Source organism: Aspergillus fijiensis (genome assembly GCF_003184825.1).
Source record: "Aspergillus fijiensis CBS 313.89 unplaced genomic scaffold BO72scaffold_64, whole genome shotgun sequence".
In the NCBI taxonomy this organism is placed as follows: domain Eukaryota; kingdom Fungi; phylum Ascomycota; class Eurotiomycetes; order Eurotiales; family Aspergillaceae; genus Aspergillus; species Aspergillus fijiensis.
This window is the reverse complement of record NW_024469040.1, coordinates 67250-94218: the sequence shown is the minus strand read 5'-3', so window position 1 is coordinate 94218 and position 26969 is coordinate 67250. Positions and strand designations below refer to the sequence as shown.

The following is a 26969-nucleotide window of genomic DNA, read 5'->3' as shown; positions in this document are numbered from 1 at the left end:
CGGCAGACCTGGCAGTGTTAGAATGACTGAATGGCTTCAATTATCGTTCACCGAGTTGAGATGGAATGATTGGAGAGGTCTCAGTCCCCCATTGTGTTGGGGTTAGCTGCCGCTCAACTGACATAAATCAACCCCCCTTGCAAGGGCGCCTGGCATTGAACACAAAGACTCTGGCGTGATGGCTGGATGTCGCCAGAAAGTGGCTGGCTTGCTGTCGTCACCAGTCGTTTCTCAGGTGTAAGTTTCATAGGCATGTCCCTCCCTGTCTGTCCGTCCATACCCCGCATGTTTGGAGGTAATAACGAATGTACATTCTTCGAAGAGTTTGAGACCAAATGTCCTCCCTGTGGTATTGCATCCTTGAGTAAGCGAGGTCATCTGGGCCCCTCCGCCTGAGCACTTCAATCATGGGCTGAGCGCACCGGGTGGACCACAATCCTCACGTGTCAGGCATAACAACAATAAGGTCTTGCCTTGAAGGAAGGGCGGCCAACGGTGGGATGAAAAGTCGATAAACATTCCTGTCAGGTCCTTAATCCTTCTCGTGCTGCCACTTCAATTTCATTAGCTTTCATTCTTCTCTCCATCCTTTTCTTGGCTACCACCTACGGAGTACTAGCGGAAGTGGGGGTGGGTCGTTTCCTTTTCTCCTCCCTGGCGAGGCTCAACGATACGAGACATCCTGTAGTAAGAAAGTACTGACTGTACAGAACCTCTGAGCTGAACACTAGCAGCATGACTCATCCAAGGACAGCTCGAGCTGGTGTCAAAGCCTGATTCACGAGGCCAGGGAAGGCCTTACAGTGACTTTTGGCATGCTCCGATGACAGTCCCGTTGTGAATCAAATGATACACATAGAGCTCGAGCGAAACGCTGACAGCTGAGGGTTGCGTGGGTACCTCATACTGTAGGCCAGGCAGGGGAGGAAATCCCTAGTTAGCGTAAGTGAGTATAGGAAGGAGGGAATAAAGCAAAAGACATCCCTTGAAGCCCTCATGCTGCTGCATCATGGGCCGCAGGGCTTCAATGAACAGGTTCAAGAAGGATTGGAACGGGTCAAGAAGGGAAATCCCATGTTTTTAGGTAGTATATAATGTATTCAATTTATATCTTCAGCCACAGGTTCTTTGTCTAATGCGAAGGTAACAGTACAAACACCAAGTGAAGTAAGTGAGGGGAAGCATTTTGACCATGGGGAAAGACCATGCCACTTGTCAATCCAAACCCACCAGCAGCACGGGGGTAATGTTGATCATTGATCGCCTACTGCAAGCAAGCGCACGAACGAACGAACGAACGAACGGAGGGGAGGTGACCTGCCAGTTGATAAGTTAACTACTCCATACTAGTGGATGGATCGATCATGGATCAGCTGTGGAGAGGGCGGGCGGGCTGAGTCAGCCGGTAGTTCGGCCTGCGCGGAATCCAATCAGTTAGTTGATTAGGAGGTAGTATTCATCCCATCCCATCCCATCCCATCCCATCCCATCCCATCATCTTAACATCCATATACTTCCAAGCTAGACTACTTCTACTACGCATCAGCGGGGTACTGTGGGAAACTGTGTCTTTTTTTTGTTTTTTTGTTTCCCCATTCCTCGTGTGGACTGTACCTGACAGAACTCAACGGTGTGCCTGAGATATACCTAGGTACTACTCCGTACCTACCTCAACCAAACAAAATCCGCCCATCCAAACGGGAACCAGACAGGACGAATCTTCCAGATTCGACTGCGGTTGTAAATGGACAGACAGTATATGGGTCTTTCTCTGATACAGTCCATCCACCCCACTCAGGAGTGTGTTCTCCCCTGGTTTTCCCACCTTTCTTCCTTCTTTCATACATTTAAATTACTGCTCTATCTCAGAAGAGCCAAGGACACCCTCACCTGTGTCGCGAAACAATATTAGTTGCTGGAATCTTCATCTATTTTTGTTCTGTCGACTACGATCATCGCGGCCAGACCGACCACCGAACCAGCAACCAACCAGATCAAACCAACCACTTCTCGCAGGGACCACACTCACTGGGCATGATTACTGGTACTCTTTCTTAGTACTCCGTACTGTTCCTAGTACTGCCAGTACAATATTAATACTCAGTACTCCGTACAAGCAGGCAGACAGGCAAGCAGTGGTGGGTACAATACTTACCTAGTACCTACTTACCTTGGGACTCTCCAGCCTTTTTACTTACTGCTAGGTACCTACTACTTACTACCTACCAAACTACGAGCAACTTAACTACAAGGTTGTGAATTTCCCCATCTTTTCTCTCATCCTTTCCCTATTATCCTTTTTCTTCACCACCAACCAAACAGCAACCACGGCCACTCTCTCCCTCCTCAGCCTCGTTCGCTGGCCTCCTCCTCCTCTTTCTCCTCTTCAATCCCTCTTTTTCTCTTCACCCCTCCCCCTCCCTCCTCTCTCTCCACCTTCAAAACCGACTGCTCGTTACCATCCTCTCCTCTCCCTCTCTCTCCCGCCGTTGGCCGCCGGATGCCTAGCCGTCATCGTCATTTCTCACTCCTGGTCACCCTGGTGGTTGCTCCTCTTCGTCGACAATACGTTCCCCCGCTCTGATGATTCCATGACTATCCTCTACTTGTCTACTTTTGCGACCCTGGTGGTACATTGACCTCCTTTCCACCAGGCGAAGTTCCTGGTCCTTTGTCAACCTCGGGACGCTTGCTCTTTAGCTCCCTCCCCCCCCCCTCAAATTATTTGCTCCCATGCAGGTGCGTCACGTTCTCTTCCTTGTCTTTCTCTCCGCCCCTGGTCCCTGTAAATCGCCCCATTCAAGACTGGCTATGAGCATTTTCTGTTTCTGCCTTTCGATTCTCTGTCCTTCTACAGCTTTGCACTTGTGTGCGTTGCTGGTACCAATGCCATTTGCCCCGTGGGTTGTGGGGTCCTCAATAACCCCCCTGTTTCAACTATTTACGACTGCGGGATTGCGTCTAACAACCTCTCCTTTACGCGTAGGCTTCACCGAGCCCCTCTGAACCTGGAGGAGGATACGCGACGCGGCGAGGGCATGTTCCCCAATTGTCAATTAGCGATCCAAGTCACCATGTAACAGAAGCCATCGGGCACATGTACGAAGATGATTACGACAAACGCGATTCTCGGCGCCTCAGCTATATCTCCTCCCCCTTAAGTGAAGCGATCACAATCATACCTCCAAATCTGGCCGGCTGCGAATCTCCTACCTCGCCCCAAAATCTACAAGTGAAAAACCATCCGAATGAAGTAAACCAACGGCAAGTGAATGGGCAAACATGGGCGCAAGGTTCCAAGTCTGTGGAGAGCAGCCCGACGTCTCCCGCCTCGACCGCCTCTCCCGGCTCCACCGACACCGCTACTACCTCGTTCCCTCTCAACGATATCGATTACGAGTCCAATCCAGCCGCCGTGGCACAAGAGCTGAGCAACTTGGCTGCAATCCGGCGGATGTCAATGGACGTGGCAGCCACCGGGGATCCCGACCTGCCGAGTTTTTCAGTGCCGTCGATCGCGCCCTCTCCCTCCGACGATGAGAACGATGCTGCCCGCCTTTTCTGGGTCCCCGCCCGGTTACACCCGGAGTTGGCACCCAAGGAGTTCAAATCGTTCCTCGAAAGCAAGGCAGATATGATCAAACGGAAGTCCGGGGAATTTTCGACCCTAGGCTCGGATGGCGAAGGCATGCGAGGAGGACTGAGACGGAAGCGGTCCATGCTTTCAAGGCAGATCGACAGCTCTCATGGCTATACGGATGGTGCGGAGCGGCTCGAGCGAAAACGCTCACAGACACAAAAGGACTCGCTGGGTCCCAACCTGCACGAATTGGAAAGCTTGGTAGATGACTCGAAGTCGCGCACGCCGAGCGCTTCGTCAATCCTCAGCGATATCCAAAAGCTTGGGTTATCAGCCGACGAAGATAGACCGATACTTCCTCCAGCCCCTCCAGGTCACAGTCTTCGACGCTCAACAAGAACCCAATATCGCAAGGCTGGAAGCCTACGAAAGGGAGAGAAAGCCCCATACTCCAAACGGGCAGGGAAGTCGGCGGACGGGAACGACCCTACAGGCGGACAAGCAGCTATAGGTCTGACACGGGTATCGACTGATCCCACGCCGAGTGTGACACGGTCGCAAGCCTTGGCCAAGTCTACTCAAGCAACCCCGCATACCCCTGACACAACATCCAGTTTCACGTCGGATTCGGCTTCCGAACCAACACCTTCAGTAAGTGACTCCGTTCTTCCCGATCCATCAGATCGGGCAAGCGCCCCTCCACCTGAACGTCAACAATGGCATTCGCGGATCAGCTCGAATGGACGCTCGACATTGAACATTCCATCCTCCGAACAGAGAATTCCCGAAATAGTTGAGACCCCGCCGCCCGAAAGCAGTGCCACACCCCCGAGCCCAAGTTCTCAGCAGCAGACCCCGCCCTCAAAGAGCCCTTCGGCAGCAGATCGATCGCACGAGCGTCCCCCTAACAAACGTTCCGGACTCAGTCGCACACATGCAACGGATGCCGCCCCCACTCTTAACGAGTTCGCCAATAACCCGCAGCCCTTGCCCGGTAATACTATGCGAACCGACAGTCTTTCATTTATTCCCACCGTGTCGGAAGATCGCAAGTCAGAGGAACGCAAGCCCGAAGAAAGGAAATCCGAATCGAAGAAATCAAAGGACAAAAAGGAGTCTGAAGGAGGACGCAAATCGAGCTGGCACTGGCTTTTGGGTAACGAGGAGAAGGACAAGGACAAGGATAAGAAGAAGGACAAGGACAGCGATTCGAAGAAGCACAAATCGAAGTCTGCGGACAAAGCACACGATGCATCTCACACCCCACCCTTGTCGAGCGAGACTATCCAGCGGGGACGCGAAAGCCTTGTTATGGACCGACTGGACCCCAAATTAGAGGATGAAAGGCGCAAAGATAACACACGGAGAGCTTCCGGCGAGTCGAAGAAAGAGAAGGAATCGGGGCTATTCTCATCCATCTTTGGTGGTAGTAGGAAGAAGAGCAATGGCGATAGCGGGCATCATCACAAGAAGAGCTCCTCTCGTAACTTGTCCCCTGAGCCGCCAGTTCGAGAGTTGCGGCCAGATATTGATTACGCTTGGACTCGGTTCTCTATCCTGGAAGAACGAGCAATTTACCGGATGGCGCATATCAAGCTTGCGAATCCTCGACGCGCGCTGTACTCGCAGGTCTTGTTGAGTAATTTCATGTACTCGTACTTGGCCAAGGTGCAACAGATGCACCCGCACATGATGCTCGCAACATCAGCGGCTCAGAGACAGCAGCAGCGACAACAGGAAGAGTACCAACAGTACCAGCGGTATCAAGAGGTAAGTTCTTGCTACCAAGGCCTTGACAGAAATCTGCTGACGTTTCCTTCTACGTGCAGGCCCAGGAGCAACAGTACACCGACAGTTCCTACGATGATCCTCAGATGTATGAATATAGTGACGAGCATCAAGACCAGTACCGATCCCAGTCGCGTGGGAGCAAAGATGGCTATGACAATGGGAATGCATACGGCCCTGGCCATAGTCAATATGGTCATTCAACCTTTGGAGATGATATGCAATTGGATGATGACGAAGACGATATGTGGTGATTGTGAATGGACAGGCTCTTCCCTTGCTACGGTCGAATAGTTGACGAGCATTTCTATACCCCTGCTTCTGTCGTATCGGGCGCCTTTTTGCAGCTTTGTACACTGGTGTTAGCTCCTATCTTTGGAACCGCGATATGTGGCAAATAGCACAGCGAAAGAAAAGGATATGAGGGTTTCTGTTTCATATCTCACTATACTCACAGGGAAAGCTGCTGTGAACCAACTTTATATAGTGCACCTTTGCATATTCCATGATGATGGTGGGGTAGTGCCTGATATGACCTGTTGTTGTTGTTGATGTTGTTGTTGTTGTTGCCTTGGCTTGATTTGATCGCATAGCGAGAGGGGTTTGCTTGATTTTCTATTCTTTACTGTCTGTATTAACGCTTATTTTATCATAGAACCTGACCACTGACTGGAGGCTAGTAGCCATTGGCGGGGTTACTTGATATTGGCTGATGATGTTCAGGATGCCCTGTAATTTTCAGGTTATATAGATTCCAATGCAGTTCCTTCTCAAGTAAATTATCCACCGAGGAGGGGCCGCGACCTGGCGATGAGTCTGGCACGTGACAGCCGTCTTCCCCACAAGCCTCCGCAGCGTCATCCAATCCACTCCCGGCCGGCCATGGACTCTTGACTTCCTTCTCCGTACTGCCTCAGACCCCGGTCCTTTTCTTCATCTTTCTTATCCTAATAGACAACGCACTCCGCTTTATTTACCGGACCTAATACATCTCACGAACCGGATCCCTCTACATTTCCTAGGACAACCTTGCACCTTGACCCTCGCCCCGGCCCCGCAACGAACCGAAACAACCGCGAAAATGGCCGAAGCCTACGAGCGCGAACAGTATGTGATGTTCTTACCTTGATTATCCCTGGCCTCCCATCCCCCGGCTCTCTTCAGCTTTGGCAATCAAATCAAACCCTTGGGCATCCTGGACTTTTGATTCGGAAGTCCAAGAAGAAGCGACGTGACGTTCGCAAGATCCAACAACTAACCCCAACTGGCACTCGGTTAGACAAAACAACGCCCTCCTCAACTCCCTCTCCTCGAAGGTCTCGGCGCTCAAGTCCGTGACGATTGATATCTACGACAATGCGAGGGATCAGGAGACGTTGGACCATTCGGTTCGTTCACTTCTTTTTCTTCGGGGGGTGTTTTCCAAACTGACGTTTTTTACTTTTTTCTTCGCTGCTGCACAGAACCAAGTCTTCTCCTCTCTGTCCACGAATCTCAAGGGCAGCGCCAGTCGGTTGACCCGCATGGCGCGGCAGGGCGATACGGTGGCTGTGCTGAAGGTCGCGGGCATTGTGGTCGTGGCGGGCTTGCTGGTGTGGATTGCTTTGGGGTGGGTCTTTTGAAGGGTCCGCCTCACATCTGGTTTGCTGGTTGGGTTGGGTTGGGTTGGGGGATGGGATGGTAGTGAGTAACTCTGCTGGAGGCGGGGGGTGGAGGCTGGGGGTTGAGGAGTTGAGGGGTTGGGTCGCTCGCTGGTGCGGCCGTATTGCGGAGCGGTGCGGTGGTGCATGAGCTTTGCTGCTTCCTGTTTGTGGTGCGGTGGTCTTGAGGGGGGCTGGGACACTGGGGACTAGGGTGGGTCATCATGGCTGGCTGGCTGGCTGTGTTGTGTCTTGTCTATCTTTTTATGTGGGAGGAGGACCGGGTAATGTTCTGGAACAGGTCGACTTGCGGGTTACAAGGGACTTTTCCTTTCATTTCTGTTCGTTTTAATTCTTATGGTGATGATGGGTTGGGGTTGGGGTTAGACTGGGTTTAATGTATAGCGATGATAGGGGGGTTGTTGATACCCCTGGCTTTACTTCTTGGTGGTTTTCATAGCTTATTTTCACTTAGACTGTACTTATAGCTTCGATTTTAGGGTTATCTAGACCGATGCATTATTATGGGTTCTCTTTCGCTTTCGGTGTGGGGGGGGGGGGGAGATTACAAGGGTGTACTGGGTGTATATTGTCTGTTCATTATGTTCAGTTACTGGCCAGCGTAGTGGGCTGGGTTGGATCCTTGCGATCCTCTGGTAGGTCTTGTCGTTTCGTGATAGCCATGCCTTCGGTCGGTTGGTCTAGACATTAGCTGCTAGATTGGTCGAGCCTATATTGGTTTGCTGGATGTGCTGCTGCTGCTGCTACTGCTGTGAGGTTAGTTAGGAGATCACAGCGTCGGTTGTCTGCTCTCTTCTTGGCGGGTGCAGTACGGTCGAGCTAGAATCTGTTGTACCCGAAGGATAGGATTAGGTCACTATTTGTGGTTGTCGGAAGGCTCGTGCATGGCTGCTGTGAATGTATGAAACTCGTTTACAACCTATTTGACCACCCCACGCTGCCTTTACACCTAACTTTGGGTCTATTCTCCTGTCTGATTCTCATCGACATCAGAGAGAAGAGTGGTAGATTGATGCTGGCGACGGCCAAAAAGTGCTGGTGTCTCTTCGAGCATTAGTGACAGCACTGTGGCTATGGCAGGCCATGTCGAACATGTATCTATTCTCCTTGTGGCACTGCTAAAGGAAGCAGTATCAGTGCGTGCGGAGATATGATTCAACAGGGCAGAAAGAGGTGCTCGTTGACCTGGCACAGCCACGGCGGCGACAAAATCAGATCCAGATAAAGCGTCTAGCTGTCAGCATTCGTGGCAAGGCCTCGAGAGCAAATTGGACGGACAAGAAAGCAGCAAGCTCGATCAGTACCGAGTCGAGCAACAGTGAATACAACAGCAAGCTTGTCGATAATGAGGATTGCACAATCAGTGGAATTTGGGCCGGCGAACAATACGACCGTCCCCAAACTAGGCTCGACTCAAGTAGAAAATCACAGGAGCAGGATATGAACGGTGGCCGAAAAGCCGGGCATACAATATCAGATTGCAATTGTCTTCACCAATGGAAGCGCCTCTGTGCGTCTGATGATGAATAGTATTTCCACAGTGGTTCGATTCACTGGCCCAGAGTATTGTTGTCTGTCTATGATGTAGGACGCTCAGGCGATGGCACACTTTGGACTCTTGTCCGCTGCAAGCCAATGCTGTGGCCCTGAGAATCAACCGCACTAGCACAACATGAGCACCACTATTGTGAGAGAAGGCTGTGTGGGACTGACTGGTTGAATTAATTGGTTGCAAGGCTTGGCTCCGGCAAAATTGTTCATTAAGAAGAGCCGGGATGAAAGCGAATGGGAACCGGCAGCGGTGGTTGTGCATGTGTATCTTGCGAGGGAGGCATTCTGGAACTTCTGTACAGTATCAGCATGCCGGTCAGCAGACAGGACCAGGCCCTTGATTGGGTGCATGTATACGCAACAAACGCCACAATGCGCAGGTGGCCTGAGAGGTTTCGCGGGCCCTCGCCGGGAATACCCTCTTTAGCACTTCCCCATAACGGATCGTGGGGGTTCAGTGGAAACCTCTGCTTCGATAGCCCTCCGGTCCAAGCTCAATATGACGCATACCGGCTGGTCCGGGTGATCGTGCTAGGGCGGGCTGGTGGTTCTCGATGCAGCATGCTTTGCGTCAGAGCTGTTGCCTTCCCGCGGTGCAGATCCATTGATGATGAGTATTACATGGGGGACCAGGGGCATTGGCTAAAAAAATCTCTAAGGACAAATCCGCGGTCGAATCCAGGCTGTTCTATCCAGCAAAGTGGCTTATTCGAAGAAAGCCACCCGGGGTGTTGAAAAGAGCCAGGGAGGTGGGTGGCCGATCATGTTGATAACAGTACGTCATGGCCGTCTGTCCGCCACAGAGGGTTTGGAGATGATGAAGTCGATTGACGAGCGAAGGGTACCCCCTCTGCCCGAAATCAATCGTCCGTCTTGGGGCATTCATTCCTTTCAGATCGGATTCTCACCCGTGAAGGGGGTCTATCGCTTTAAAGTCAGGAAGTCTTCTGGTCGTTCCAATGCTAGATGTGACCAGCGGGTGACTGCAGTGTAGATACAATTGCACGATTATCTAATTGCAGTCTCGACCCCGGCGATATTACATGATAAGAAAGAGTGGATGAAAGTGGATGATGGGAAGGGTAGATCTCACCCTGATCTGCATGTGGCATGTGACGATGCCCCCCCAGCTGCAAAGGTATTTTCCGGGCCCAATTTGTCTTTATGCGCTTCAGCAGTCCGGAAAAGCATCACGGCAAGCTTGCCTTCTGAAAGACCATCAAAAAGAGGCATGGCGCCATTTCTCTCACACGTGAGCTCATCCTGTGAGAATGGGTCGATCGTGATATATGAGTAGTTAGATGGTGGCGGCAGGATTGCAGCGAACCTCGGCTGGAAGGTCGCGTAACTCGGGTAAATTGATAACAAGATAGAGATTCTATTGCGACAATCGGACAATTGATAAGGAGAGAAGGGGTGTGTGTGGTGGAGTGGTGGAGTGGGTGGTTCCTGATAAGGAGTGAAAGAAAAGGACGGTCGGGAAAAGATACCGGACTTGAGGTTGAGGGCCGGCCACGTGCTGTCCGCCGCTGCCGCTTGTTGGTCCTTAGGCACCAACACGCTTCATTCGGGAAAGAAAGGCTGGCGCCGCGGTGGAGGACTGCTGCCCGACATGTACTCCGTACGCAGCGACAACAGCAACAACAACAATTTTCTCTGGTGGGTTTTTAAAGCGTCCGTGCTCGGTACCTGGCTAGGCTGCTAATAGTTCCGGTTATTATCATCAGTTCATCACACTACAATCGCTAGACAAAACTGTCTGAAATCCGAAGCACACTAACTGGTCACTACTGCTGCAGGGGGCGAGCGGGCTGGCTGACCGTCCAACTTTCCTGACTTTTATCTAGACTCTAGAGTACTTCCCGAGCCAGCATACTTGGTCGCGTCGATCCGCTACGGAAGCCAATTTCTGGTACAGGAGTACTTCTGATCTCATCGTCTGGATCTTCATGATAAGTCGATTGGTCCATTCGGATTTCGCTCACTGACAGTGATATGATGGCAGGTCTATGCCGAAAGGGGACACCGGACAGGACAGGGCTGGGCCGCAGGCCAGAGGACTCGGCAAGCCGAAAAAGGCCTATGGGCCCCTGGATCTTAACGGAGCACGGCATTCCGTGCCTTGTCTGACTCTTCGCTCCTGAGTCCTGAGTCTTTGGGCCCGTGCCTCGTCTAGACTGAATTGGTAACTGCACGATCAGAACTTTTCGGTCGCCCGGCTGTGGCGATAAACTGGCATGGACGACGCTTCATCTTCGAATGATCCTTACCCAATCCAGGCGCGGAGCTTACGTGCCTGTGTCGAGCACGTGCTGGGATTGTGTGGGTGCAAGACGAAATGCCCCTTGAAAACCAAGCCTTACGGCTGTAAATGCCGATGAGAACTGTGTAGTCTACCTCTACGGAGTTCATCACAGCGAACGGGGAATCATGATGATTTCGTATCAGGTTGCGGAAGAGTGCAAGGCGAGAACGAGATCTTAAAAGTTCACCTTCGGGAGGATTTTTCAGTGATCCTGATTTGTGGTTTGCAACATCCCGAAGCCACAAATCGCAAGTGGGCCGCCAAGTTGAATTTGTTCTTGTATTCCGGCCCACCTGATTGACTTTTCTGGCTCGGATGATGTGATCACTCGATGTGGTTCTGCAAATCACTCCTCCGATGATCTGGTTCGAGCATTCTTTTTGACTCACCGCGTCGATTGGCATACCATTGTCTCGTCCGTCATAGATAGCGATTGCAGACTTGACCATTCACTGACCGTCAGGGACCAAAATCCCTCTTGGCTCTTGACAACGGAGCAGTGGGCCCAGGCTCTTGTCAAGCCGAAAAATCTTAGCATCTGCCAAAACTAAAAGGGGCCTGGAACATGCTTATCGCATCATAGTTTGCGTCAAGAGTCCCGAGTCGCGACAACCTCTTTCCGCAACGAATTCAACCGGCGTCACTCTTACGGTATATACCGGCTGATTTCGATTGCGCTCTTTCTATTTCGAGCAGTATTTGAGACGGCAAGTCGTACTCATAGTCTAGCTTGCGATAACCATCGAAATTTCGGGTGGATGACAGCCGGCCGCCGAAAAGGATGCGGTTTCCCCCGACCCTCGCCGGAACAGTCCCCGAGAGCGCCCGATAGCGGTGTATGATATTGATGCATCGACAAGTTTAGTCTACCCGGGTCCACCGTCCCAAGTCGGATGGACTAGGTAAGAAGTGGTAGGTAGGTAGTACATAGTAAATCTTAGGTGGTGAGTAGCTACGGAGTAAACCAGAGGGTCCGACTAGGAGATCGAAGTGTCCGTTCTAGAAGCCGGTCGGTCGCCCTCTCACACGAAATGTTTTTCTGATACACCTCCTAGTATATGGACTCTGCTGGCGCCCCATTACCCATGTCAGTTGACTCCCAGTCCTGAGGGTTGCAGCCGAGCTTGCTGAAATCATGTCCAGGGCGTGTGTGTTCTGCATCCTCGTGCGCTGAGCTGCAGCAGGGAATATTGAAGCTTTGGAGATCGTCTTTGGCTGGAGCCGTGCTGAGCAATACATACTCTATAATCTGAATACAGAACCTGTCATACTACCACGGTCATCGAAACCAACTGCAAGTTGACATCGGGCTGTTGAGCATACTTTTACTCACATTTGTCTCAGAATCGAACGGCCAATGTAACGCTGATAGTCAAAACTCCACACATTGTGCGTAGATTACGCCAACGCCCCGCCAATATCAAAAGTCTCGAATCTGCCCCTCCTTTGACTGTGTGAAGCTGGGTAGCGCAATTGGGTGGTCTTGTGTACGAATATATCGGTCGGTCACACCGATTCATGTTGCTAACTTCAACTGTCAAAGATACCCGTGGTGGAGTGTGGCCCGGAACGCTAATGGTGCTGCCCGAAGAAAATCAAATGGATGGATGATTGTTCTCCACTTCAGGCATGGGTTTGCGAAAACTTGAGCTTCATCCTTGACAGTTGAAGCTCGGGAAGGGTTGCTGTCACATCGACTCCAACAGAGACCCCTACACCTCACTAACTTTTTATTTGATTATCCTTTCCCCTGCGATGATTTTATGTGCTTGTTTCGCCCCCTCTCCAATCATACCTATTCCCGAGAGGATTGGCATGGCTTGAGCTGTTGGCTGGATGTCATGCCACCCGGCAGTTGGCCTCGGGGAGGACTGCATGAATTATTCCGTAGGGAGGAGAGGCGGAGAGGGGAAATCGTTGTAGCAGGCGAACAACATATGATACCGAATGTTGCAGGGCTCCCGGTAGCATGATAAGCAGATAGATCATCATCCTTGTGGGGCACCAGGAGTGACGAATACTAGGGTGAACTGGAATTGGTCACGATCTCTTGCATACTCCCTGCAGGTGGGATCCAAAGCTGCTGCGGTGCGACCTGCGACTGCATGGCTGTGCGTGCGTGCGCGCGCGTGTGTGTTTATGCGCTTTGGTGTCCATGAAATCGAGGGGTAGTGTGTGTGAGAGCTCATGAGATCCCGTAACATAAGAGATTTTGGCTGCTTCTCATATCCAAAAGAGATTCGAGACATGGATGAGGTCGGGGAGTAGCAGCGGGCAGTAGCAGCGGGAAGATGCGACTTTGGAGGTGATTTACCTCGAAGGAGACTAGACTAGACCGCGTATCATCATGCGGGAAGGATGATCCCGAGGTATGCACACTTACAGCTGAGATACTCCGTGCTCATACTGAGTACTGCCAATTCCACAGTAGACTACGCATGTCCTCATCCCTATCGCCATACTGATCGTCGCTATCGTTACTCTTCAGTGTGGCTGTTGTACCTGAATTACGTGTAGGCCTTGGCCACCGGATAACCAGACAGCCGTCTAGGGCTGATCTTACGAGGGCGTGATCGACTCGACCCCGAAGCATCTCAGGCGACGGAAAAATTCTCAGGGTCAGACCTAATACTCATAAGACTAATAACTTAATAAGGTCCTCCGGATCCTGCTGATTGCGGATGTCACTGTATGCTATCTCTTGGCTTAGGATTACCTTGTGCGAAGTAACTCGAAGTAACTCTCCATACTCTCAGCCATTGTTCTGCTCCTGCACTCGCAAACCAATTTTTCCGGTAGGCAGCCAATCCGCCCCTTTCGTCTTCTTACCCTTTCATCATTCACAATTCCTGCTTTGTTTGTTGCTTGAATACAACCTTTTCTTGCCAATTCCTTTCTTTCTCTATTGACTCACTCTATGAGGACTTCCTCAGTGAATGACTCTGTGGAGAAGAGTTGGTCTTTGTTCATCATCGATTGACTAACCGCCATTCCAGAACCCTTCTGATTGTGATCGCATCATCTCATTCATCATCTCATCCTGTTCTATCTTTAGTCGACACAACATCTCAGTGTCAGACTTAGTCAGCTCCCTCTCTCTCTCTCTCCCTGGAGTTGATCGCATCAACTCCGGTTCTCACAATCCCTTGAATTTGCCCTCCTACCTAAATTCAATTTATCCATCCTTCAAACTACGTACTACTCGGACTAGTGGGGTATTTTACTACGGTTCCCGCCTTGCCACAGCCGGCCTCACGAGCGACACTCCGAAAAGAAAGACCCAGTGACGGAAACGGCTGCACTTTCAAGGCTCCACTACCACCATTTCCTTGCTTAGGCTGTGGGACCCGTTGTCGACCCCGTTTGGACTTTTGGTCTGCAAATCGAATCTGGACGGCACTCCTAAGCAGTCCCAAGCAGTGCACTACTCAAGAAGCCAGCCCAGCACATCACGGCCAGGCTTATTTTTCTTCTGAATTCTTTTTTTTTTGCCTTTTTGTTTTTCGGCCCCGTCGCATCATTGCGGGTTTTTTTCCCTCTTTTCTTTTACCTTTTTCCCTTTTTTTTTTTTTTTTAAAAAAAAAAATTCCCGTTTTGATTTTCCCAGACTGGGTCCTCCCTTTCTCAAGTCTAAATTAATACATCTACCTCCCCCTCCCACACCCATTACTCACTTCCTGCCATCCCACCTTTCCAGGCATAACTACACCTTCGTCTTACCTGGCCCACGTTTGCTCTACTGACAGCTGCAAATAAGCAGCTGTTAGAATAAGACGTCATGGCTCTCAGTTTCTTCGGTGCCGGAGGCGCCAGTCACGCGAAATACTTCGATATTCGGTGAGTCACTTCCATCGCACTTCCTCCGGTATGCCGGCTGCAACTCCGATTTGACTAACATACCCCTCCCTTGCGCCAAACAGTCTAGATGAAGACTATATTGTCTTTCGAGGAGGTGAAGAAGAGGCTGCCAGTGCTCATTTGAGTGGAAAGCTACTTCTCTGTCTCTCTGAACCTCTCTCCATCAAGCACATCCGACTCCACCTCACCGGCATCTCTCGTGTCTGGTATGTGATGCCTTTCGACCCGTCGCAAATTCCCGGATCTCGCTCACTAACAATTTCCTCATAGTTGGCACTTGCCTTCCACCACTGCCGGCGGTGGTAGAAAGTCCTGGAGGGAGAAGGTTTTCTACGAAAAGACGTGGCGATTTAAAGAGGCGGGTAAGAGCAAAACCGAAGTTCTGCCGGCCGGCAACTACGAGTACCCGTTCGACATCGTTCTCGAGGGTTCAATGCCAGAGAGTGTTGAAGGTCTGACCGACACCTATGTCACCTATCGCTTCAAGGCGGAAATCGGACGCAAATATATGAAAGACATCACCGTTCGCAGGCCTCTCCGCATCATTCGTACTCTCGAGGCCAGTGCCCTCGAGCTTGCCCACGCTATGGTAAGCAATCTCAACCTCAGGAAACTTGGCGATGCCCACTAACCCGCAAACGTCGCAGTCGGTTGAGAATGTTTGGCCCAACAAGATCGAATATTCTATCAGCACCCCGACCAAGGCTGTCGTTTTTGGGACCAGCATCCGTGTGGATTTCAAGCTCATCCCTTTGCTGAAGGGACTCAGAATCGGCCAGATTGTCTCTCAGCTCATTGAGAGTCACGACCTCACCCTCAACCCTGAAGATCCTGACTCGATCCGCAACACCTACAAGAGTACTCGCACTATCTTGAACGATGAGCATGAAGTTGACGAAGAGAGTGGCCTCGATGTTATCGACGAGATGGCTGAAGGATACCAGTTCACGCGTTATCTGGACCTGCCGAAGACTCTGGCTCGCTGCTTGCAGGATACAGACACCCGGGGCATCAAGATCCGCCATAAGCTCAAGTTCCGTGTTCAGCTCCTTAACCCCGATGGTCATGTTAGCGAGGTACGCATTTTTCATTTTCCGACACTCACAGATCTCTTTCTAATTTTCAACAGCTCCGCGCTACACTCCCCGTCTCTATATTCATCTCCCCTAACCTCGCCATCGATGAGAACAACAACTTGATCGATCAGACCCCTCAGTCCGCACAAAGAGCAATCAGTGACATCGCTCAGCAAGCTCCTCCCTTGTATGGCGAGCACCAGTTCGATCAGTTGTACAGCGAACTTGACCCTTCGGGTTACCGAACACCGGGACCGGGAAGTGGTCCTGGCACTCCTTTCGGAGCTCTTAGCCGCAACATCTCCGTGGAAAACCTTGCTTCGATGAATGCGTTGACCAACACCGATATCTCAGCGTCTGCATTGCATAGCCGTCTGTCAAGCCTTCGTGCCAACCTACACAATCACCCCTCGCCGCCTGAACACGAACATCATTCAGATACTGAAACCCGCCGCCTTGGCGTTCCCCCCGATTACTTCGGACCTTCTTCGGGGGGCTCGGGCTCAAATTCCCACAGTCCCGCCAGTCCCGAGCTTTCCCGACGCCCCTCGGATGAAGTCATTGATCACGACCCTATTCATTCCGGCATGGCTACTCCCTACCATCCCCAGTACGCCGAAGTCGAGACCCTCAGCCGTGTCCCTAGTTATTCTACAGCCGTTCGTACCAGTGTGCGCCCGTGCGACTCCGGGCTGCCGGATTATCAAGCGGTGATCGCCGAGGACGTTGTCTCTTCCACTCCCCAGTCCCCCCAGCAGGCTTACATCCGCAGCCGTGGGAGCAACACATACCTGCCTTCTTTGGACTCCCTTCAGACTCGTACTGGCTTTCTCGGCTCTCGTGCTCCCCATCACGACGATGATGACCGACGCTTGCGTCTCGTTCAAGCTCGCGCCCGGTAAACCTAGGTCGCTTGTGATCAACGACTCAACGTGCGTCTTTCGAATCTTATCACGAGACACGCAAAACTACGATTCTGGGCGTGGCCGGCTCCCCCCTGCTTATCACCAAACATACTACAACCGCACATAATTATCCACTACGAATGGACGCGGGACGTCTTGAAACATCGCATTACACCCTAGCTCATGTCATCGAAATACAATCCGCACATACCGTCTCTTGACAACAGCATCGACCTCACGACGGTACTTCTCAAACACATGTTGCATGGTTGGATTGGCGCGCAAGGATAGGAAGATGGAATAAATGGCGTTTGCAAATAAATAATAGAAGGATTGGGACATTACGGACAATAACCTGGCGTTATCTTTGCTTCTCTTCTCTTTACCTCTTTACCTCTGGATCTCTTCTCTGAAATCTTCATTCGGAAGACGGGTACATTTACGAGTTACGGTCATGACCAGCAGCAGTTCATATGATATCTGCATTATGTATGTATTTAAAAGCATCAAAAAAAAAACACAAGAGAAAGACGCCATGAGACTACATGACTACATATTTCATCATCATCATGATGGCTCGGTATGAATTGAATCATGAAATTTATGGAAAATATTCCGGTTGATATGTAAGTTGTCAAGTTGTTTGTGTAGAGTGCTCTTTGTATGCGAGGGATGATATCATTTTGGGGATGGGATGGCGGTGCGGGTGGCAGTTTTTGCCGGCCCGATCTGGAAAGGTGTGTGAGAGAGAGAGGAAATAGTGGGGCCGGAATCGGGCATCTCCTTTGCACTTTTCCCCATGGCTGCAATTGGCATGCTTGCTTGCAGAGTTCCCGATGCATTTCTAGGCTCTCTGGGCTCTCTCAACTGCATCTCGATGATGGCCTAACGGAATTGAGCTGCCTGTCCGGATTGAGTGAGGTACAGTTCAGTCCAAGCTTAGCGAGAAAGAAAAGTCAAAAGGAAAAGAAAAGGAGGGGTCGACGACATCCATCATGGGCGGTGACTTCATCGGTCGATCCCCTTTCCTCTCCTCGACGAACAACGAGCTGCTCATAAACTCGCCTCCAACCCTTCTTCTATTCTCTTGATCCTCGATCGTCTGCTTCTAAACCATCTCTGCGTATTGGGAGAGACTGACTGCATTGTATGTCATTTGACTTGAATCTTTGTTCCCCCTTCAGTCCTGTTCCCCCTTTTCTTTCTCCATCCGTCGTCGTCATCCGACAGCCGTGACTGACATTCGCAGTTCCTATTCCCGTCCCTTACCAGAGGAGCCCCACCTCCGCTTCAGCGTGGAACTCGACAAAGACAAGCCCCCCTAATCATCCGACTAGTCCTCGATCGCGCTTCCGGCTCCTCCACTCCTGCGCATCTGCAGCAGCGGCATTTTTCCCTTTATCTGTCATCTTTGCCCTCGATCGACTCGACCGCTCCGACTACCAGGTGTTTGCGAACCATACCCATTCTTCAACCTAAATCGCAGCAGCAATGTCGGCTACCGCCAGTCCCATCGAGCAAAAGCTCCCTGAGCGTACAGCGACCATTGGGAGCACCATGACCCGGCGCACCTCGGGCAGTGACGACGAGGCCATTCCCGACTCCGATAGCAATGAGGTATGCCGCGATAAGACATTATCCATCGCAAACCACGAGGACATCTAACTTACGGACTGTGCTAATTGCCATTTCTGCTCGTCAGACCACCAACCTTCTCCTTGAGCGTCTTCGAGCTTGGAAGCACATGTGTGGATACCTGGAGGACTATGTTTCGACAACTGCCAAGATCTCGAAGTCGCAAGCGAAGGATTTCGAGAAGGTCTTAAAGGTGCGCGAAGCTGGGACCTTCACCTATTCATGAAAATTGTGTGGCGTCAGATGCTGATCGAGATGTAATCATTGCGCAGACTGTCAATGAGCCGCTCCGGGAAGGGCACCACTTCTCTCAAAGTGTGGGCGGAGTTGCTTCATGGTTCGAGAACGTCAGGTCCAACACTCAGGTATGCTGCCAGAACGTGGAATCTTGTCGCATCAATCACAGCTGCTAAGAGATCTGCAGGGTATGGTAAACTTGTATCTCGACTCGGAAAAGAACCTGAAGGGGTCCGTACTTCCGACGCTGGAGCGCCTTCACAAGGAAATCAAGGCCAAGTCCAAAGAGCTCCAGGGAGGAGCTGCGAAGGGTGCTAAGGCCGTTGATAAGGCCCGGGGAGTCACTCAAAAGCATATCGAGTTGCTCGCCCAGCACACGGCCACGCTGGATGCGGCCCACGGTAACAAGATCGACACAGCGCACGACCCTTACATCTTGCGTCGGGGTGTTGTTCATCGCCTGAACAAGCAGGTCATTGAGGAGAATAACAATCGTCAAGATATTATTGCGGTCCAGAACAACTTCCAGCAGTTCGAGGCTCATGTCCTGCAAACCGTTCAGAGCGCCATGGAGCAGTTCACCGTCTACATGACTACCCAGCTCGACCGCCACCGGACCATGTACAGCGACATACTTGCCTCGGCACAGCGCGTTCCGCCTGATTTCGAATGGGTCAACTTCATGACCCGAAATGACCATATTCTCGTCAACCCTGACGCCCCTCCGAGGTCTCTCGCCAATATTACTTTCCCCAACCAGGACCACCGTGCCACCAAGCCTCTCATTGAGGGCCTCCTTGAGCGCAAATCCCGCGCCATGCTTAAGGGCTACAGCAGCGGCTATTACGTCGTAACTCCCGCTCGGTACCTGCACGAATTCAAGGACAACGATGACCTTCGCAAGGACCCTCATCCTGAGCTTTCCCTCTATCTTCCCGACTGCGTCATTGGTGCCATCGACGGCGTCAAGTTCAACGTCAAGGGCAAGGATGTCTCTGGAGGCAAGGTCGGAAACGCCTTCCACACCAACACCGAGTTGAGCTTCAAGGCCACCAACCCGAACGAGGCCGAGAAATGGTGGACCATCATCAAGGACGCTACTCGTGGTCCGGCACACACTAGCAGCAGCACCACCACGTCGCCGACCACCCCCGCCCCCATCGACACGAATCAGCCCCCGGCCTACGCTGAGAAGGAGGCTGCTTCTGCCGGCGGCGCCACTCAAGCCCAGACTCCCATCACCCCTGCCAGCGCGGCTCCCGCCAGCGCTGGGCCCGCCGGTATCACCCGCACCGATACCAGCGGTACCGGCACTTTGCCCACCGTCAACACCACTGCTCCTGCGGCTGGTGCCCAAGCTCCTTCCCCTACTGTGGAGAAGACCGCTTGAGCGGTCTGTGAATGTAGTTAGTCGGATTTTCCTTTTGGATCGATGCACATTCGACTGCTTTCTGTTTTCGCTCTGATTGAGCGGTGAATTCTGTTGGTTTCGCAAAGGAACCAAGTCACTTGTGGCCTCTTTCGTTATCATGTGCCTCTGACCTCCGAGTCCCATATTTTCTCCTCATTTACCTTCAATTTGCCAGGAGGCGTAGCTTGATTGTATTGATTATAATCACCAAGCGACAAGCCGCTGCTCTAAAACACGTTTCTCTAATGTATTGAACCTTGGATGCTAGTGCTATTGTTGCTAGTTTGGAATGAAAGCTGGATTGTGTTGGCCTATTATCATGTGAGCGACACCCTGATTCTGTGTACCATGTACTGTAGTATTCCCTTCGTCGTGAACAGGACAAAAAGGTGAAAAGGGTTGTAATCAATTGATCCATGGACTTGATGGTATTTGAACAGTAGTAATAGCTATGGACGGAAGACGCTTCGAGGGCACAAGAAACAAATGGAAAGTGCGAATGAGAATACATATGCTTGAACCTATATGTCACGCAAAGCCCGATCTGTGTTCAAACGGTCGATGACGGTACCAGCAGATAGACGGGATGATGATGTTGGTGGTGATGGACGACGACGATGATATCATGAGCCCGCTCAGAGAGTATGAAAGAAGAATAGATAGATGGCTGGAGATTCAGGTCAAAGAGTTAGGTAGATAGCTTGCCAGACCAGATGTGAATTCAGAGTTTGGTGAAGAGGTTTGAGCGAGCAGCTGGACTTCTGAAACACGGGTGATCTGAAAGACCATTAGGTGTATAGCGGCAGCAGCAGGACAGAAGGGAAGTAGGGGAAATGGGAGCGGTGACAGGGCTCTAGAAGTCCTCCGGACTTTCTAGGTCTTCTAGCTTTTGGCTTAGGAACCGACCCAAGGCGGCGGATTTGGACTCTAGGGCGAGAAGGATCTCCGGCGCAGCGGAGAGGTTCAGCGTGGCCAAACGGGCAAGGTCGCTACTGCGGTCGATCTCGTATTGGGTCTCTAGGTGCGAGTCTGTTTGCGAGTCGCTTGTGTCACCGCCGCCCCCGCCACCACCACCACCTGGAGCGCTGGCGCCGTTACTTCGGCCGCCCCCGGTGTTGGATGATACGACGCTGGCGTAGGTGCGGACATTGTGGGTGTTGTTGGAGGCGGAGTCGGGGGTGTTTGCGCCTGATGCATGGTGGTGGTGGTGGTGCGTGGAGCCGTTCGGGGTTGCGTGTGTGTGACCGTTTGTGGTGCTGGCGGATGCATCCTGGGCGCTGTTGCTGCCCAATTTGGAGGGTCCGATGGCGGCCAGGAGGACCTTGTCGGCTATTGGGGTGACGACGGCAACCGAGTCGTCGAGCTCAAAGACAATTGATCCGACGTCGCCGAGAGATACGGAGGGAGTGGTCACGTATGACGAAGGATGGCTGGCGGGGTTCACGCCGGTGAGGTTGCCTGTCGAGGCATTCTTTGCGTAACAGGTATAGGCTGCGCCGTAGGTGGCGCTAAGATTGCGGAGTTGGCGGGATGACAGGGTCGAGGCGTAGGCGAAGATGGCGCCGTTGGTAGAAAAGACTCTGTTAAGTATGTGTGGTTAGCAGATGTCTATTGGCGGTAGGTTTCTTGCAGTGGACGGATGTATGTACGAACACTATCGATGTGATTTCGGGAGGTGAGAGGTTGTCTTCTAGCAGGTCACTCAGGGCCTCCGCATCTAGCATTTTGATATCCGGAAGTCCGGGAATCATGGCGATTGTGTTGTCCGTGGACGGTTCGTGGCAAGCTTCTGGTGCGGTGTTGCTGCTGCTACTGCTGATATGTTCCTCGATGACCCAGTCTTTCGGCGGGGACCAAGAACAGTCCTCCGGGAAGAAGAAGCAGTTGTCCCAGTAGTCGCGGTCGTTGTGGTCGTATTCTATCGGGTCCTCCGAGTATCCAAGGAGATCCTGAGCGTATTGAACTGGGCTTCGTTCCCAGTATGGACGGTACGGGGGCTCGGGGAGAGCGCTAGGTTTCTGACTAGGATAGTCCGGTCGGACTGGTTGCTTGAATTCAGCCATAATTTCTCTAGGGCAGTGATGGAACAGGGTTGCTATTGGAGATGGATGTAACAGAAGGAGACGAAGTTGCTGTGCAAACCAAGTGCGCTATGGTTGTGGAGAGATAGATTCGATGTTTTGGAGGACAAGGCTCTGGGGGGTGGTACAAGTGATATGCGAGGGATACAAGATGCTCTGGTTCGCTCAAGGCTGACACTAGGCAAACAGCTCGTAGGCCCAGACTTTCTTTGCATATAGAACATCATGGTAGTCATAAGCAGCCGGTCGGTGCGCAATGACGTTCCAGAACCCGGGGAAGTGAGCCGCGGGGGGGCGCATGTCTCAGGGAGGAATGACGGGCCCGGGTGCATGGCCAGCATAACAGGCAAACGCGAGAACACGAAGCAGCATCGCAGTAGGCAAGGCAAAGACAAGCGAGAAGGAAAAAAAGAAAAAGGAAGAAAGTTTAGAGGCGTGGCTGTTCAGGTGGCCAACAAGCATGAGAAGCAACGTCTGCCGCGTATGCGATGATCATCTGGCAAAGGATGATCCTAGAGAGACGGAAGAAGGGAATTGAAGAGCAGAGCGGAGCCACAAACCTTATTGTGATGTATCTGATGATTTCGTGCCAAGATAGGCAGAGGAATGCAAAGAGTGGTGCGCCGCAATGGCTTGAGATTAAGATGAAGGAGAGATGTTGAGGAGGAGGAGGAGGAGGAGGTGATGGTGGAGAAGGTCGAAGCCGACAGACCGACAGACCGACCGACTAGAGAAGACGCTCAGTTACGGTCATTTGGCCGGCAGAATCCTCCGTGACGTGGGGGGTGTCTTCCCGCCTTCGGTCACCGCCTTGTCAGTTATCCAGAGAAGCTTGAAGAATACTTCACAGCCATAGGACAGTATCATGATCGCATTAGTCAAATGAGATCAATTGATGCTGTAAGCGTTAAGTTTAGCAAGAATGACAATATTTTAGCATTTTCTTCTCTTTGACCCGCTTCTCATTTGGAGATCTACGACCAACATCATTCAGAGTATCTAAGAATCACCTACGGAGTACTTCGTATTTTGTTGACGTTCTACACCTCCCAACTTTCACCAAGTTCCAAACTACTGGCTAAAACAGCTCTTCTGAATCTAGAGATATCTACCCAGAGCTTGATCAGACCATCTACTCATTTTCATGATTACTTATTGGAATCGCGATAGCTTCATAATTGGGTTCACTAATCATGGGAGTGGATTAATAAGATAGCGTCATACACCGTGGACCCCACCTTTTTTTCTCCTCATTACTTGAACGTTTATTTAATGGGTTCGTTAGTTCTTCTTGTCTACCCCTCTTCTTGAACTTCCTCCCCTCCATTCATGTTCTCCCTTCCATTCTTCCGCTCCTCTTTCTCCCGGGTCCTCATTCCTAAATTCCCCCTTGTGCCTGGTACGGATCTTCTCCATCCATCTCCGAAGCTTAAAGCTGGACTGTATCTGGACTGGCAGTTAACCCCACCTCCCCCAAGCTAATCATGCTAACCGGTCCGGGATCATTGCAGGAACCGGTCGATCACTCGCAACCATGGCCACCGATACCTCCAAGTATAAGCTTCACCGTTAGTAATGGCCTGAGCGATCCGTCTCTCACAGACACATTGAAACAACAGACTAACCGACGGCATGGCGGTTGAAAAAAACCATAGACACCATGATTCGGGTCAAGGACCCGAAGAAATCCCGTACGTGGAATCGCCCCCCCTTCCTGGCAGCAAAGTGCATGGAGCAGGTCTTGGCTAACGAGCTCCTCTGTTTTTTTTTTCCTCAACTAGTGGAATTCTATCAGTTCCTGGGTCTCAACCAGCTGCAACGGCTCGATTTCCCGGAGAACAAGTTCTCGCTGTACTTCCTGGGGTACAACGGGCCGCAGTCGCTGCAGGGCGGGGGCAGCCACTTCACCGACCGGAACGGGGTGCTGGAGCTGACGCACAACCACGGCACGGAGGAGGACCCCAACTACAGCGTGGCGAACGGTAACACGGAGCCGCACCGGGGTTTTGGCCATATCGCCATCTCCGTCGACAACATCGAGCAGGCCTGCCAGCGGCTGGAGGAGGCCGGCTACGAGTTCCAGAAGAAGCTGACCGAGGGCCGCATGCGCCACATCGCCTTCGTCAAGGACCCCGATGGGTACTGGGTCGAGATCATCCGCCGCCACGATGAGGACCGCGGCACCACCACCGACCCGGCCAGCTACCGCTTCAACCACACCATGCTCCGCGTCAAGGACGCCGAGGCCAGCCTCAAGTGGTACCAGGAGGTGCTGGGCCTGACCCTGCTGCGCACCAGCGAGAACGAGGCCGCCGGCTTCAACCTCTACTTCCTCGGCTACCCCGCCGCCAACCCGGAGCTCAAGAAGGACGCCAAGAACCCCGTCGCCGAGTGGGAGGGCCTCCTCGAGCTCACCTGGAACTACGGCACCGAGAAGCAGGAGGGCCAGGTCTACCACAACGGTAACACCGAGCCCCAGGGCTTCGGTCACATCTGTAAGGCAACCTCGTCCCTCAATTCTACCGGTGAATTTCTTGCTAATACTGGTTTGCTCCAAGGTGTCTCCGTTGATGATTTGAATGCCGCCTGTGACCGCTTCGAGAAGCTGAATGTCAACTGGAAGAAGCGTCTTACTGATGGTCGCATGCGGAATGTGGCTTTCGTCCTCGACCCGGATGGATACTGGGTTGAGGTGGTCCAGAACGAGGCACTCAAGCCTGCCGAAGTACCACTGGTGTAAATTAGCGTTGCCGCGCCATCCCGGCGTCGGATCAATGTGTGCATTGATTCCTTCTGACTCGAACTGTATTCTGCGAGGAAAACGGCTATGACATGGGAATATCGTGATAATAATATCTCACCAATGAATAGGTGACATAATAAGTAGTGAACTTCCTTGGGTCCACAATTTCATGAGGCCCATCAATGACCCAAGATATCAGCGCCGTTCTGATTATCGGTGGGTAAGCATGAGATCAATCATAATTCAGCACTATCGATCTCCATCATCACGTCCCGCAGCCATTCCCCAGCAGATCTCTCCGCGGAGGTAGGCCAGGTTTCCGCCCCAACCGTCACAAGCGTAACTCTGCTCTCCCCGAACCCCTTCTCCCGACCCCAAAAACAAGCCCGCTGCATAACGTCCACCATATCGACCGCCTGTTGCGCCAGGACACGCTCCGAGTGGGTTTTGCGTCTAGCCGCAGTGGACTTTCGCTTCGCTAAGAGCTTCTGAACCGGGGCCGGGGCTCCTGGCTCCGTCTTCTCGAGGGCTTCACCGCGAGCAAATACCCTTACCCACGGTAGCGTCACTTCCAAGCGCTTGACTCCTCGGTTTGGGTGGTTCAACACCGCCGGACCGCTAATTCCGTAATCGAGTCCGTACGGCGGCCATCGCGAGACCGACTTTCTGCGACGGATGGCGGTCTGATTTGTTTCCTCGTCGTCCATATATTCTTCTTCAGCGATGGCAGCGGCAGCGGCAGCGGCGGCCTTCTCGCTGAGGTATGCCAGCATGGGCGACAGTGGGGGTGATGTGGCTGGACTCTCAGAGTGTGCTGATAATGCCGACATACTGCTGTCCGACAACGAGGGGTAATATTTGTAGATGCTTTCCTCAAAGATCTCCTGCGATGTCTTCGGCTGCAGAACGGGAATCGGGTACTCCGGTCCTGTCAGATACTCGGGGAATGTGCGGGGAACGTCTTTCCCCGCGGAACGGAGGAAGAGAATAGGAGAGGCGAAAGCATCGAAGTATCGTTCTGGGGCTGTGAAGTATGATCGTCGAGCTTTGAGAAGGGGGATCAAGTCGTGCGGGGCGGTGGGTGGCGTACTCGTTTTGGTCGCTGCGGTTCGCTTCTTCTGAGTTATGGCGTCGGCTGCTGGGGCTGCCGTCGACATCGTTGCCGGACTCGACTCTGTGGCATCAGGCATAGTAAGTAGACAATGCTCGTCGAGGCCAGTCCAGTCGCAGACTGGTTCGAGTGCTGCGACAGCGTGGACGGCTTGTGCTTCTGTAAGGGAAAGCATTATGGCTAACGAGCCGCCGATGTGCGTGCCGATGACCCCGAGGCGCTTCGGCCGTAGGTATTGGTGGATCCAATCGAAGCCTGCGAGGGTGTCATGTACTGGGGTTGGATATTGATGAATAACCTTTTCTGGCGATGCTGGTCCCGCGCTAGTTGTTGCATCTGCCACAGAATTTGATACGGGCCTTTGTGCTTCTTGAGATGGAAATGGAGAATAGCCCAGCCGATAATTAATGGTTACTATAGTCGAGAGAGTGCTAGACGCTAGATCTTGCGCCAGCGACAAGCCGATAGCGCTTGTCCCAGGGGAGACTGCGCCATGGTCACGTTGCTTAGAAGTTTCAGATGTCTCGCGTTCAGCAATTCCAGGTTGCGTGAATAACGGTCCTGGAGGTAGATGGACGATCACATTCCCGTTCTGAAGCGGCAATTCGTCTGGATGAGTTATTCTGTGTCGCAAGGTCAGCTTTCTGGGGATGTTTGTTTGTGACATGGTTGGTGTTGACCTTACTGTAATGTAATCTGCCCATTATTCCCAACCGGGATATCAACGGCATAGTTGCTATACGTCGATGACGCGAGTTGCGCGCTTCTGCAGAGCGAACGGGTAGATCGAGGCCGCCACGCAAAGACGGCGGTGTAGCTCCTCACTGAGGCAAGCCCTGGCAGCGAGAATAGCAGGTGGCGCATAGCACCCTATGAGTAAATCTTATCAGGCGCAAGATGAAGGATGGAGTTGAGGATCGAATCAAGCATTGTTGATGGGGATTCGTTCGGCAGCCACAGGGAAGACCCCAGACGCTAACCATTTTGGGAAGTGATCCCAGGTCCGAGTTCATTTCCCAATTTGGAA

At 52.1% G+C, this 26969-nt stretch overlaps 9 protein-coding genes across 9 annotated transcripts; 5 read left to right on the top strand and 4 right to left on the bottom strand.

Annotated features, from left to right (window-relative positions):
• Positions 1–2288: 2288 nt before the first annotated feature.
• BO72DRAFT_249918 (putative telomere silencing protein Zds1) lies at positions 2289–5713 on the top strand. Its single transcript, XM_040940016.1, has 3 exons — positions 2289–2739; positions 2987–5350; positions 5410–5713. Exons 1-3 carry the CDS (start codon positions 2734–2736, stop codon positions 5620–5622), a joined length of 2583 nt encoding a protein of 860 aa, XP_040797097.1. The 5' UTR covers positions 2289–2733; the 3' UTR covers positions 5623–5713.
• Positions 5714–6256: 543 nt separating this feature from the next.
• Positions 6257–7028, top strand: BO72DRAFT_452046 (SNARE domain- containing protein). Its single transcript, XM_040945644.1, has 3 exons — positions 6257–6475; positions 6648–6756; positions 6832–7028. The coding sequence occupies exons 1-3, from the start codon at positions 6450–6452 to the stop codon at positions 6988–6990; spliced, it is 294 nt and encodes a 97-aa protein (XP_040797096.1). The 5' UTR covers positions 6257–6449; the 3' UTR covers positions 6991–7028.
• A 3498-nt stretch (positions 7029–10526) lies between these two features.
• On the bottom strand, positions 10527–11533 carry BO72DRAFT_452045 (uncharacterized protein). Its single transcript, XM_040945643.1, has 2 exons — positions 11455–11533; positions 10527–11397 (listed from the first exon to the last, which is right to left on the bottom strand). Exon 2 carries the CDS (start codon positions 11332–11334, stop codon positions 10753–10755), a length of 582 nt encoding a protein of 193 aa, XP_040797095.1. The 5' UTR covers positions 11335–11397; positions 11455–11533; the 3' UTR covers positions 10527–10752.
• Positions 11534–14418: 2885 nt separating this feature from the next.
• On the top strand, positions 14419–16816 carry BO72DRAFT_249607 (arrestin family protein). The gene is made up of 5 exons (XM_040940015.1): positions 14419–14722; positions 14806–14949; positions 15014–15332; positions 15391–15819; positions 15873–16816. The coding sequence occupies exons 1-5, from the start codon at positions 14664–14666 to the stop codon at positions 16719–16721; spliced, it is 1800 nt and encodes a 599-aa protein (XP_040797094.1). The 5' UTR covers positions 14419–14663; the 3' UTR covers positions 16722–16816.
• A 993-nt stretch (positions 16817–17809) lies between these two features.
• On the top strand, positions 17810–20382 carry BO72DRAFT_531331 (PH domain protein). The gene is made up of 4 exons (XM_040950360.1): positions 17810–18341; positions 18427–18552; positions 18632–18724; positions 18784–20382. The coding sequence occupies exons 1-4, from the start codon at positions 18216–18218 to the stop codon at positions 19984–19986; spliced, it is 1548 nt and encodes a 515-aa protein (XP_040797093.1). The 5' UTR covers positions 17810–18215; the 3' UTR covers positions 19987–20382.
• BO72DRAFT_249547 (uncharacterized protein) lies at positions 20079–20689 on the bottom strand. Its single transcript, XM_040940013.1, has one exon. The coding sequence runs from the start codon at positions 20516–20518 to the stop codon at positions 20171–20173; it is 348 nt and encodes a 115-aa protein (XP_040797092.1). The 5' UTR covers positions 20519–20689; the 3' UTR covers positions 20079–20170.
• On the bottom strand, positions 20363–22191 carry BO72DRAFT_249580 (uncharacterized protein). The gene is made up of 2 exons (XM_040940014.1): positions 21661–22191; positions 20363–21587 (listed from the first exon to the last, which is right to left on the bottom strand). Exons 1-2 carry the CDS (start codon positions 22068–22070, stop codon positions 20861–20863), a joined length of 1137 nt encoding a protein of 378 aa, XP_040797091.1. The 5' UTR covers positions 22071–22191; the 3' UTR covers positions 20363–20860.
• A 1237-nt stretch (positions 22192–23428) lies between these two features.
• BO72DRAFT_452039 (lactoylglutathione lyase GLO1) lies at positions 23429–25082 on the top strand. The gene is made up of 5 exons (XM_040945642.1): positions 23429–23487; positions 23600–23656; positions 23744–23779; positions 23870–24583; positions 24647–25082. The coding sequence occupies exons 2-5, from the start codon at positions 23623–23625 to the stop codon at positions 24826–24828; spliced, it is 966 nt and encodes a 321-aa protein (XP_040797090.1). The 5' UTR covers positions 23429–23487; positions 23600–23622; the 3' UTR covers positions 24829–25082.
• On the bottom strand, positions 25068–26925 carry BO72DRAFT_462395 (uncharacterized protein; the record flags this gene model as incomplete). Its single annotated transcript, XM_040946560.1, has 3 exons — positions 25068–26565; positions 26628–26812; positions 26923–26925. The coding sequence occupies 3 exons, from the start codon at positions 26923–26925 to the stop codon at positions 25068–25070; spliced, it is 1686 nt and encodes a 561-aa protein (XP_040797089.1).
• Between the last annotated feature and the right edge of the window lie 44 nt (positions 26926–26969).